Source organism: Pristiophorus japonicus, chromosome 8 (genome assembly GCF_044704955.1).
Source record: "Pristiophorus japonicus isolate sPriJap1 chromosome 8, sPriJap1.hap1, whole genome shotgun sequence".
NCBI lineage: Eukaryota > Metazoa > Chordata > Chondrichthyes > Pristiophoridae > Pristiophorus > Pristiophorus japonicus.
The window spans coordinates 19,366,127-19,378,352 of record NC_091984.1 but is presented as its reverse complement, the minus strand read 5'-3'; the positions used below and the strand labels follow the sequence as shown (position 1 = coordinate 19,378,352).

The window sequence follows — 12,226 nt, the reverse complement described above, 5'->3', positions numbered from 1 at the left end:
ATGTACCATGACACCCAGGTCTCGTTGCACCTTCCCTTTTCCTAATCTGTCACCATTCAGATAATAGTCTGTCTCTCTGTTTTTACCACCAAAGTGGATAACCTCACATTTATCCACATTATACTTCATCTGCCATGCATTTGCCCACTCACCTAACCTATCCAAGTCACTCTGCAGCCTAATAGCATCCTCCTCGCAGCTCACACTGCCACCCAACTTAGTATCATCTGCAAATTTGGAGATACTGCATTTAATCCCCTTGTCTAAATCATTAATGTACAATGTAAACAGCTGGGGCCCCAGCACAGAACCTTGCGGCACTCCACTAGTCACTGCCTGCCATTCTGAAAAGTACCCGTTTACTCCTACTCTTTGCTTCCTGTCTGACAACCAGTTCTCAATCCACATCAGCACACTACCCCCAATCCCATGTGCTTTAACTTTGCATATTAATCTCTTGTGTGGGACATAATTAGCAAGTACATTAATTGGGAAGTTATTGGTGCTTTTGTCACAAATCTATAGAATTTTGTATCAGTAACTGGTACAAATAAAAGATGTGTGTGTATGGGTAATACATAAAATTAAACAGAGTTTCAATGTAATTATAAAAGGGTGGATTTACAATCTTATGCAAGTTCAGCAGAAAAGCTGTGGAATCGCTGACAAACAGTGTAAGTGGTGCTTACAATGTGTTTCTGGGATTTCTGCAGCTCTTCCGTTGAAGTTAACAATGGGCAAATGAGAGAACCTCTGCAGAAATTCACCCCAAAGTCTCAGTCCGAAAAATTACATTAGTCATATTCAGGGATTGAAAGCAAATTGATGCAGTGGAATGAGTGATGAGAATGAAATTGTTACGGTTGATGACTTGATTTAATGTGTAAGTGAACAATCACAGTATACTGCAGAAAAACCTGACCAGAAACAACACAAAAATGCATTTTTTTATAGTGCAGATCAATTCACTGCAATTACTGGTGAGTTGGAAGACAACAGTCGAGAATGGGCAGTAAAAAATGTACATTCCTCACCATCCAGGGTAGCACTTACATTCCTTCAGGAATTTCGGAATTAACATTTACCAGTAGCTTTTCAAGTGTACAGAATCTTCTTCAATCTGTTAGCTGATGTCATCAAAATGTTTTTATTTTAGTTTGTGTTCCATGCTGTCAAGTAATCAGCTGGAGCAACGGCCATGGAACTCAAGCCTCAGGTTGTGGGAATCCCGTGGCCAGGCAGGTAAATTTAAAAAGTTGGGGGGGGGGGGGGGGGAAAGGAAGGCTTGTAAGTGCCTGTAAAGTACCTCATAATGATTTCAATTCGGGTCCCTGCCGCTGCAAGTCGGGTCGGCTTCACACTGACAGACACGCATGGGAAAGACACGTGGGAGCGAGATGACACTGGGTTCCCCCGGCCCGCTGTCAAACAAATCAACTTTCCCACCTGACCCGCCACTGATCTCGCCCGCGATCACCCGGAAAATTCAGCCCACTAAATATTGCTTGCCTGTCATATTTGACAGCTGTTCCAATTCTTCGGCTGCACTTGGTCCTAGTGCTATGGTGTGAACAACAGCTCCACTTTGTTTCACGGTTGTAAAGCAGTCTTTTATTGTACTGTCCAATCCATCAGTCAGCAAAACTATTTCATCACCATTTTTAGCACCATCATCATCAGTAAGTACCTGCAAAGCAATCAGTTGTCGTCAATGTGGGAAAAGTGCAATAATTACATTGAAAATAATGGATTATTAAAAGTTTTACAGGACTTCAGGACTTACCTTAAAACCAGCCAGAACCCCTGCACAGATATTTGTTCCACCTCTAGCTACTGTAGGTAGAAATTTTATAAGCTGCTTCCGCATATCATCATTTTCAATTAATGTCAATCTTTTTTCAATCGTTGCACCACTGTTAAAACTAATGATGCAAACCTGTGATCCTTTTTCAATGATCTGCATCAAGAATATCGCCGCTGCCTGTTGGAGCTTGTTAATTCGGTTTGCCTATTTGCAAAAAGAACACAAGTCAGATGCAAAACGTAATCTCCTTAACAAGCAGCCATCTTCATATTGTATGCTCTGTATTTAAGAGATTAATAGAATGCTTCTTTCAATGTAATTTTCATAAATCCCATCACTCCCTTTGTGAAGTCAAACTTAAACAGAGTTGGGCACATAATCTCGGCCAGTGGTTCTCAAATGGATTAGTAATCACGGTCCTCTCATCTAAATTATAATATTATATAATTTGAAAGTGCTGCATGTAAAGAGTGTTTTAATAATACTTTTAAAAAAACAAGTATTTGCTTACAGATATCAGTGAACTGGGTGTTCCTGCTTCTCACTGTACAGTCTGTCTGTCCTTTATGTGATGTTTGACACTGACACTTGCAAATGATTGACAGATACTTTATCCAATCAATGCTCTCCAACGATTGGTCTCTCACCAATCAAAAAGGGGGCGGGATTATTTTATGAATTTTTAAAAACATATTAATGATATATATGATTTTGTTCACGGAACCTCGGTAAAGTCTCAATGGACCCCTAGGGGTCCGTGGACTCAAGTTTGAGAACCACTGATCTAGGCTGACACTTCAGTGCAGTACTGAGGGAGTGCTGCACTGTTGGGGGTACTGGATGAAATGTCAAACTCAGGTCTCACCTATCTATTTAAGTGGACATATAAGATCCCCTGAGACTAATCACAGAAGAGCATGGAATTCTCCTGATATCCTGATCTCAGCCAACACTATTTCTTTCTTCCTTTCTTTCCTGAGAGTAACTCTTTATTTTTAGTTCATTTTTTTGCTCTAGCTGGCTTCAGTTTGCTCTGACCTGTGGTGGGTAAATCACAGTGACACGATTGTGTCTATCAGTGTATTACATAGTTTTACAGCACAGAAACAGGCCATTTAGCCCAACAGGTACACGCCGGTGCTTATGCTCCATACAAGCCCCCTCCCACCCTTCTTCATCTAACCCTATCAACATAACCTTCTATTCATTTCTCCCTCTCATGTGTTTATCTAGCTTCTCCTTAAATGCATCTCTGCTATTCGCCTCATCTATTCCTTGTGGTAGCGAGTTCCACATCCTCACCACTCTCTGGGTAAAGACGTTTCTCCTGAATTCCCTACTGTATTTATTAGTGACTATATTATATTGATGGCCCTAGTTCTTGTCTCCCCCGCAAGTGGAAAAATCTTCTCTACGTCTACTCAATCAAACCTTTTCATAACCTTAAAGACCTTTATCAAGTCACCCCTCAGTTTTCTCTTTTCTAGAGAAAAGTCCCAGCCAGTTCAATCTATCCTGATAGGTATAACCTGTCAGTTCCAGGATCATTCTAGTACATCTTTTTGCACCTTGCACATATGAAGAAAGACTGGATCGACTAGGCTTATATTCACTGAAGTTTAGAAGAATAAGAGAGGATCTCAGAGAAACATATAAAATTCTGACAGAACTGGACAGGTTAGATACAGGAAGAAGGTTCCCGATGTTGGGGAAGTCCAGAACCAGGGGTCACAGTCTAAGGATAAGTGTAAGTCATTTAGGACTGAGATGAGGAGAAACTTCTTCACTCAGAGAATTGTGAACCTGTGGAATTCTCTTACCACAGAAAGTTGTTGAGGCCAGTTCGTTAGATTATATTCAAAAGGGAGTTAGATGTGACCCTTACAGCTAAAGGGATCAAGGGGTATGGAGAGAAAGCAGGAATGGGGTACTGAAGTTGCTTGATCAGCCATGATCATATTGAATGGTGGTGCAGGCTCGAAGGGCCGAATGGCGTACTCCTGCACCTATTTTCTATGTTTCTATGTTTCTCCAGTGCCTCTATATCCTTTTTATAATATGGAGACCAGAAATGTTTATAGTATTCCAAATGTGGTATAACCAAGTTTCTATACCAGTTTAACATAACTTCTCTGCTTTTCAATTCTATCCCTATAGAAATGAACCACAGTGCTGTGTTTACTTTTATTATGGCCTTACTCACCTGTGTTGCTACTTTTATGTATCTGTACCTATAGATCCCTCTGTTCCTCTACCCTAAAAGACATTTATTTTCCAAGGAGTATGTGGCCTCCTTAGTCTTCCTACCAAAATGTACTACCTCATGCTTATACATGCCCGCCCCACACATTGAAGTTCATTTGCCAATGACACATCCATTCTGCAAGTTTATTAATGTCTTCATATATTTTGTCATAAAAACATAAGAATTATAAGCAGGAGTAGGCCATACGGCTCCTCGAGCCTGCTCCGCCATTCAATAAGATCATGTCACAGTGCATGTAAACAGGAATGTACACACATTGAAAATAATGGCCTGGGTGTGTGGCGCTGTGTGCCAGATTAGCTGGTTCTGTCGAAAGGTCATCGACATGAAATGTTAACTTTGTTTCTCTCTCCACAGATGCTACCTGACCTACTGAGTATTTCCAGCATTTTCTGCTTTTATGCTAGATTTGTTAGTCTGCTTTTAATTCAATAAAAAAGACTTCCTGTGGTATTGCACCTGGGCGGGTAAAGTGGGATGTCTGCAAGTCCTCTTTTCTGATGGTCTTTGTTCTACTTGAACTCTGAAACCATTTGAAAGGCACACACTAGTATAGGCCAACCAGAAAGCTAGGAGGAACTCCATAACTATACAGAAAATGTCTGTTATAAGACAAGTAGGTCTTGTATGAAAGGCTTGACTCGCTAGCTGCAAACTTAAAACAAATTCACTATTTGGTTAAATCATTTGGTTAATAATGACCAGTTATGTGTGATGGCCCTCAAATAGCATCAGCGTGAACTCACACAGTCTCATAACAGGACGTACCGTGTTCATGCTTCCAGAATTATCAAGAACTAAACACAGCACTCGGTCTCTGGCCTGCAGCAAATGAAATCTTGGCGCAAGGGGAATTATATTAGCTGGAGAGTTGTTCTTGAAATCTTCTGATTCATTGATTACATCCCAAGTGCTCCTGTAATTGCACATTTTGTTTTGCATATTCGGTGCTTCAGAATTGTGAGTCTTATTGTTGCAGAATTCAGCCACCTGGAAAATGAATACAAGATCAGATGTAACACATGTCACAGGCCTAGAAATTACAGTAGGCTGGAAGCCTGCTGAAATTAACCGCCGGCAGAAATAATAGCGCAGACAGCACCGGTGTTTTGTCGGGTGATATTAGCTGAGCGAATATGTGCTTTCTGGATCAAAATGGAAGGTTTGTTATCAGAAATCTCAGTTGGCAGCATTCTCTCTCCTCTGAGTCAGAAGGTTGTGCGTTAAAGTCCCACTTTAGGCTTTGCCCCTCCCTATCTCTCTGTAGCCTTCTCCAGCTCTACAACCCTCTGAAAACTTTGCTTCCGCAATGTGGTGGTGATGGCTGCTGCTGTTATTGTAAAGACTGAGGCCTAGAAATTGGCCTCCTTAGCGCCTCCTGTTATCGAATCTGGGGGGAGAAAACGAGGCGCTAACCACTTACCACCCGGGCACGGCGAGATGAACAACTCCCGCTAAATTCGGCGGGAGATTTGCGGCAGCGGTAGGATGTTGCGTCCCGATCTCCTTCGCCCAGAGATCGTGACGTCATTCCCGTGCGCATCGCCCTGGACACAAACTTCAGTCCCGCCCCTGCAGCATCACCGGATGAAAACACCGGCAGCTGCAGGAGGCGTTGATCGGGAGGCTGGGCGAAACTTAAAGGCGAGGTGGCCAAGGTAAGTGAAAATATTTATACACTGGTTTCTGTCAATTTTTTTCAATCCTCTGCAACTGCGATCGATCATCCCAGCACCCTGCTGCAGTGCATTGGGCTGATCGGGCCGGTTCACAGCTGCTGTCGGGGACCAGGTAAGTGTTTCCACTGCAGAGCCTGCAGCGATGGCCCTTCCCTTTAAGGGAAGGAAGAAGCTTCTGAACACAGCAGCCTCCTTCCTGGAGCGCAAAACCCGAATTTTTAAATGTTGAGAATCACTAGCGCCTGATGCAAATTTTTTTAACTTTGAAAAGTTAGTGCCCCCAAACGGGGGTGGAAGGAGCAGCATGGCAGCATACCACTCCAGGGAGCAGCACGTGCTGGAGCAGGAGAGCAATGGCAGTGAAAAGTGACGTCACCAAGGTCCAGGTCGGTGATTGGAGTGTGGGCAGGTACATCAGGAGCGGCGAGGTCGGGGCGAAGGAGCGGCGAGAGATTGTAGAGGGACGTGATCGGGGCCCAGGAGAGGCGCGATTTCGGGGCCCAGAAGAGGCGAGGGCCCAGGGGCAGCACGGGCCAGCCCACACTGCGATATGTGTGTGCACTAGGTCTGTGCAGCAGAGCAGGTCTCCAGTCGTCTTGGTTAATCCTTGCTACTGGACCAAGACCTAGCTCTGTCAAGCCCGTGTGGTGGCTGGTGTGCAACGGTCACCACACGTTAAAAAAATCCACGCACAGGCATCTTCCACCCTTCAAGATTTAGTTCGGACCTGGAATGTTAGGTCCATCATTGAAAGAACCTGTGAACTTTTTGACTTGGAAGCAAGCCATCCGCGATTCGAGGGACTGCCTATGATGATGATGATGCATGTGACAGCAGCCACTGCAGCAAAATTTAAGGACCCTCGCAGGGAAAAAGAACTGGAGGAATGTTGGGGGTAGCCCATATTGTTGCAGCAGCATGAAGGAAGCTTAGCATCTGGCCCGTGCTATACTCGAGTTGTGAATATTTGATACTGACGATGGGTGCCTAAATTGAATAGGGTTTCCATTACTCGATTAGCTCAGAAGTGTTCCTTTTCTGTTGTTGCAGAATTATAGCTATTAATAATGTATAAGGAAAGTACCTCTCAGTAATTCTCCTTACCTCTGGTAACCCTTGTAGGTACATTATTGAAGCTGTTGTAATTTGGCTTTGGTCTGGGAAAAACATACAATCTGCATTTGGCAATCCTGTGCTGCTATCAATGCCACACGGGGAACAGGAACCTCCTGTGCATGAGGCAGTCATTCCTTTTATTTCTTTTGAACACCTGGAAGTGAAAATGAAACACAGCACTCTGTTGATCATGTGATTTCTGTAGTAGTCTTTCCGAAACGTATCAGAAAACAAAAAAAATTTGAGACATGTTTGTTCATAAATGGCTGTCAATTCAGGAGTGTCGCCTGAGGAAGAGAGTGTTTGAAGACCAGAATCTCAAATCCAGTATCAAGTTTATGGTCTATAGGGCAGTGGTTATACCCGTCCTTCTATATGGCTCAGAGACATGGACTGTATAGAGCAGACACCTCAAAACACTGGAGAAGTACCACCAGCGCTGCCTCCGCAAGATCCTGCAAATCCATTGGGAGGATAGACACACCAACGTCAGTGTTCTCGTTCAGGCCAACATCCCCAGCAGCGAAGCACTGACAACGCTCGATCAGCTCCATTCGTCAGGCCACAATCGTCTGCATGCCCGACACGAGACTCCCAAAGAATGCGCTCTATGCAGAGCTTCGACATGGCAAACGAGCCCCAGGTGGACAGAGGAACATAAGAACATAAAAACATAAGAAATAGGAGCAGGAGTAGGCCATACGGCCCCTCGAGCCTGCTCCGCCATTCAATAAGATCATGGCTGATCTGATCATGGACTCAGCTCCATTTCCCCGCTCCCCATAACCCCATATCCCCTTATCGTTTAAGAAACTGTCTATTTCTGTCTTAAATTTATTCAATGTCCCAGCTTCCACAGCTCTCTGAGGCAATAAATTCCACAGATTTACAAACCTCTCAGAGAAGAAATTTCTCCTCATCTCTGCTTTAACTGGGCGGCCCCTTATTCTAAGATCATGCCCTCTAGTTCTAGTCTCCCCTATCAGTGGAAACATCCTCTCTGCATCCACCTTGTCAAGCCCCCTCATAATCTTATACGTTTCGATAAGATCATCTCTCATTCTTTTGAATTCCAATGAGTAGAGGCCCAACCTATTCAACCTTTCCTCATAAGTCAACCCCCTCATCCCCGGAATCAACCTAGTGAACTTTCTCTGAACTGCCTCCAAAGCAAGTATATCCTTTCGTAAATATGGAAACCAAAACTGCATGCAGTATTCCAGGTGTGGCCTCACCAATACCTTATATAACTGTAGCAAGACTTCCCTGCTTTTATACTCCATCCCCTTTGCAATAAACGCTTCAAGGACACCCTCAAAAAGTGCAACATTCCCACTGACCTCTGGGAATCCCTGGCCCACAGCCGCCCAAAGTGGAGGAAGAGCATCCGGGAAGGCGCTGAGCACCTCAAGTCTCATCGCCGAGAGCAAGCTGAAGCTAAGCGTAGACAGCGGAAGGAGCGTGCGTCAATCCCTGAACACCTTTTCCTTCAACCACTGTCTGCCCCACCTGTGACAGAGACGATGTGGTGAGATACCCCCGGCAGGGATCTGATTTGCATGTTGCATGACATGGCATGAACCAACCAAATGTAACCATTTGAGAAATCCCATCTAGATCTGAGGCCAGATCTCCATGCCTGCATCAGGAGGACAAGACTTTCTGCAGGAACCGATGACAATACTGGCTCAGAGAGTTTTGCAGGCGGCTGAAGCAATAGGGAAAGTTTTGTCACTTGTATTCTGTGCAGACTTTTAATACAACAACAACTTGCATTTATATAGCAACTTTAAAAGTCATAAAATGATCCAAGGCACTTCACAGGAGCATTAACAAACAAAATTTGACACCAGCCACATAAAGAAATATTAGAACTGATGCTCAAAAGCTTAAGCACAGAGGTAGGTTTTATGGAGCGTCTTAAAGGAGGGAGTGAGGTAGAGAGACAGTGCAGATTAGGGAGGGAATTCCAGAGTTTGGGACCTAGGGAGTTGAAGGCATGGCCGCCAATGGTGGGGCAAAGGAAATTGGGGAGGCTCACAAGGCCAAAATCGCAGAGATTGCAGTAGGGTGTAGAGCTGGAGGAGGTTACAGAGAACACTGCAATAAACCTACGGAACCAGGGATGGGCAATGGATGAGGCCTTGCCGGCATCACCCATATACCGTGAACACATTTAAAAACGGTCAATTTTGTGAACCACATGTGCTTGTTAGAGTGGTATCTATGTGCATTCTATTGTCATGCTACCTAACACAAAGGGGGGAAAGTAGGATTGGCATAATGAAACATTTCAGTCTGCACCTAATTCTAGTTTGACTAGGTCCCACCCTGTCCTTTCTGACTGGCATTGGCTCCCTGCCTCCAACTAAAATTTGAATTCCTTGTACTTGTTTATAACTCCCTCCATGGCCTCTGGAATCCATTCCAACACTATATTCTTCTCTGAACTCTGTTGCTTTGATTCTGGCATTTTGTGCATCCCCTCCCTTTGCCCCAACATTGGTGGGACGGTCTTCAGTTGTCTTGGTCGTATTCTCTGGAACTACCTCCCCAACTCTCTGCGCCTCTCTTTCCATCTTTAACAGCCTCCTCAAAACCCATTTTTATCAGAAGATTTTCAGCTACCCCTCTTAATTTGCTCATGTCAATTTTATCTGCATCCATTAGTGAAGTGCCTTGTTTATTTATATTAAAAGGCATAAAGTAGCAAATTATTGTTGTTACAACCCTGACTATCCCATCTCACCAGAAAGAGGGGAGGAAAATCGTCAAATTGTCAACAAGTAATGCAGGACTTAATTCAACCAGAAATAATCTCTGTTCCTTTGTCTCCCTTTCAATCCAGAGGCAGTGTCTCCTGCTGGGATCCATCATTTGAAATATGTTTATTTTATGATCTTCAACATTTGTCCTTGGGCGAAGTTATATATTCCATGAACGGTATTGAAATAGTTAAAGGCATTGAAAGAGATCAAGAGATATTGGTGGAATCCAGGAGAGTTAACGGGTTCAACACCTAACATGCTCAGTGACTGTTGAACAGTAAAACAACAAAGAAAAGTTGAAGCATTGTACAGTACAGTACTCAGACTGCACAAATACTGCTTCCAGATTCGATAACCAAGGCACAAGATAAACATTCAAGTCCTAAAGCAGGTGAATAGAAGAGCCACAATGCTGATCCGAGTAAAGAAATTTGGGCTCCTTAGCCTTAACGAATAAAAGAGGATCTCAGAGGTATATTATATAGTTAATCATATAAAAAGGGTAAATGTGGAATGCTACCTAAAGTTAAATTATGACAGTAGGACAGGTGAGCATAAGTTCAAACTGACAAAAGGCAAATTTAAGACTGATATCAATGTTCAAATCATTGGATGGACTTCCAGGTAAGATAGGGAGCTAAAAGCATGGATTCATTTAGAAGGTAGCTGGATGGTGTGATGAAGGAGAGTTTCTCTCAGAGGCTGAGTTAGGATAGACAGAATTGTCTTCCTCATTCACATCTATCTTATGATCTTGTGTCTCTTCTATTCACCTGCTTTAGGTATTGAATGTTCATCTTGTGCCTTGGTTATCAAAACCTGAAAGCAGTATTTGTGCAGTCTGAGTATCATTCTTGACTGCTGGGTCATAATCCTGGAACTCCCTACCTACCAGCAATGTGGGAGTCCCTTCAACACAGGGACTGCAGCGGTTCAAGAAGGCAGCTCACCATCACCTTCTAAAGGACAACCAAGGATGGGCATTAAATGTTGGCCATGAATTTTTAAAAATCTTTAGACCTTGTGTTATGCTGTTGGTCATTGTAAATAGTTTCGATCTTTGAACAATATGTTGTTTTAATTGTGTGTTAGTGTAATGCATCACAAGAACATTCTCCCTACTATAGACATGTCTGGAGACCTAAAAGGATTTTTCTACTTAAATAAATCAGAATTGAAGAATATTCTACCTTGTTGCTTTGGTTTCCTTGTTAGAGAAATAAAAAGGCACCAAGTCGTTATATTCATCAAACACTCCCCACTGGAGGTGGGCCCATTCATGAACAAATACTCTACCTGTAGAAACAGAAGTATTTGTTTAAAATAAACTGTGTTTCATTCAAATTTCAATTGTACAATTGGTTTTCTCTGGCTGGGGAATCTGGACTTTGGGGTCACAATCTCAGAATAAGCGGTAGGTCATTTAGGACTCAGATGAGAAGAAATGTCTTCAATCAAATGGTTGTGAATCCATGTAATTATCTACCCGAGAGAGCTGTGGATGCTCAGTCGTTGAGTATATTCAAGACAGAGGTTGATAATTTTGGGGGAACGAAGGGAATTAAGGAATTTGGGGATAGTGCAGGAAGTTGAAGTTGAGGTAGAATGATTAGCCACGATCTTGTTAAATAGCGGAGCAGGCTCAAAGGGCCAAATGGCCTATTCCAGCTCTTATTTCTTATGTTCTTATGTTCTAATGGTGTTGCAAACCGGAAATCAAGACCAACGGAGTGGAGTTAAACAGAGTGGTTTATTCGGGAATTTGGAAAGAGTGTAATTCGTAGAAGCGGGGAAGATTAATAAAAAAATTAAAACTAGGGAAGTGATATTTCACAGAGGCAGTCAACCTGTGTGGGAGCAGCAGCGGGAGCTGAGGCGGTGGCAGAGCTTAAAAGGCAAGACTCAACAGGCAACACTCGAAAGGGATGTCAGAATTTAAAAGTGACGTCGGCACAAGGGAAGTAGCTGATTGGTGAGTGTTAAGTTAGTATTTAGTCTTTAAATAACGGTTAGTTAAATCAGCTGATTGCTGAATATTTGCTGGGTGTGTTTTGCTAAGGTTTAGAGTTTATTTTTACTTGATAGTTCCAAGTCTAACTAAAGGGATTGCACATCCTGTGGTATGTGGGAAGTCATGTACGTTTCGCGCAGCCAGGACGACCATGTGTGCTGGAGGTGTCTCCAGCTGCAGCAACTCGAGCTCCGTGTTTTGGAGCTTGAGCGGCGGCTGGAGTCACTGCGGTGCATTGGCAAGACTGAGAGCTACCTGGATAGCACGTTTCGAGAGGCGGTCAACCCGCAGCTTAAGAGTGTGCAGGCAGAGAGGGAGTGGGTGACCTCCAGACAGAAGAGGAGGACTAGGCAGGTAGTCGAGCAGTCCCCTGAGTCCATCTCGCTCTCCAACCAGTATTCTCTTCTGAGTACCGGTGGGAACGGCGGTGCCTCTGGGGAGCGCAGTTAGAGCCAAGACCACGGCACCATGGGTGGCTCAGCTGCACAGGGGGGGAGGAAGAAGAATGGAAGAGCTGTACTGGTAGGAGATTCAATAGTCAGGGGAGTAGATAGGCGTTTCTGCAGCCGCAGACGTGATTCC

The 12,226-nt window shown here is 43.7% G+C and overlaps 1 protein-coding gene across 1 annotated transcript in view; it reads right to left on the bottom strand.

Moving 5' to 3' along the window:
* LOC139268021 (calcium-activated chloride channel regulator 1-like) overlaps window positions 1-12,226 on the bottom strand; it is a 46,201-nt gene that overhangs the window by 16,707 nt on the left and 17,268 nt on the right. The window contains exons 4-8 of the mRNA XM_070885998.1: window positions 10,824-10,929; window positions 6,854-7,019; window positions 4,839-5,060; window positions 1,784-2,008; window positions 1,510-1,687 (exon numbers count right to left, since the gene is read on the bottom strand). Of these exons, the coding sequence (XP_070742099.1) occupies window positions 1,510-1,687; window positions 1,784-2,008; window positions 4,839-5,060; window positions 6,854-7,019; window positions 10,824-10,929 (897 nt within the window). The remainder of the gene's footprint in view (window positions 1-1,509; window positions 1,688-1,783; window positions 2,009-4,838; window positions 5,061-6,853; window positions 7,020-10,823; window positions 10,930-12,226) is intronic.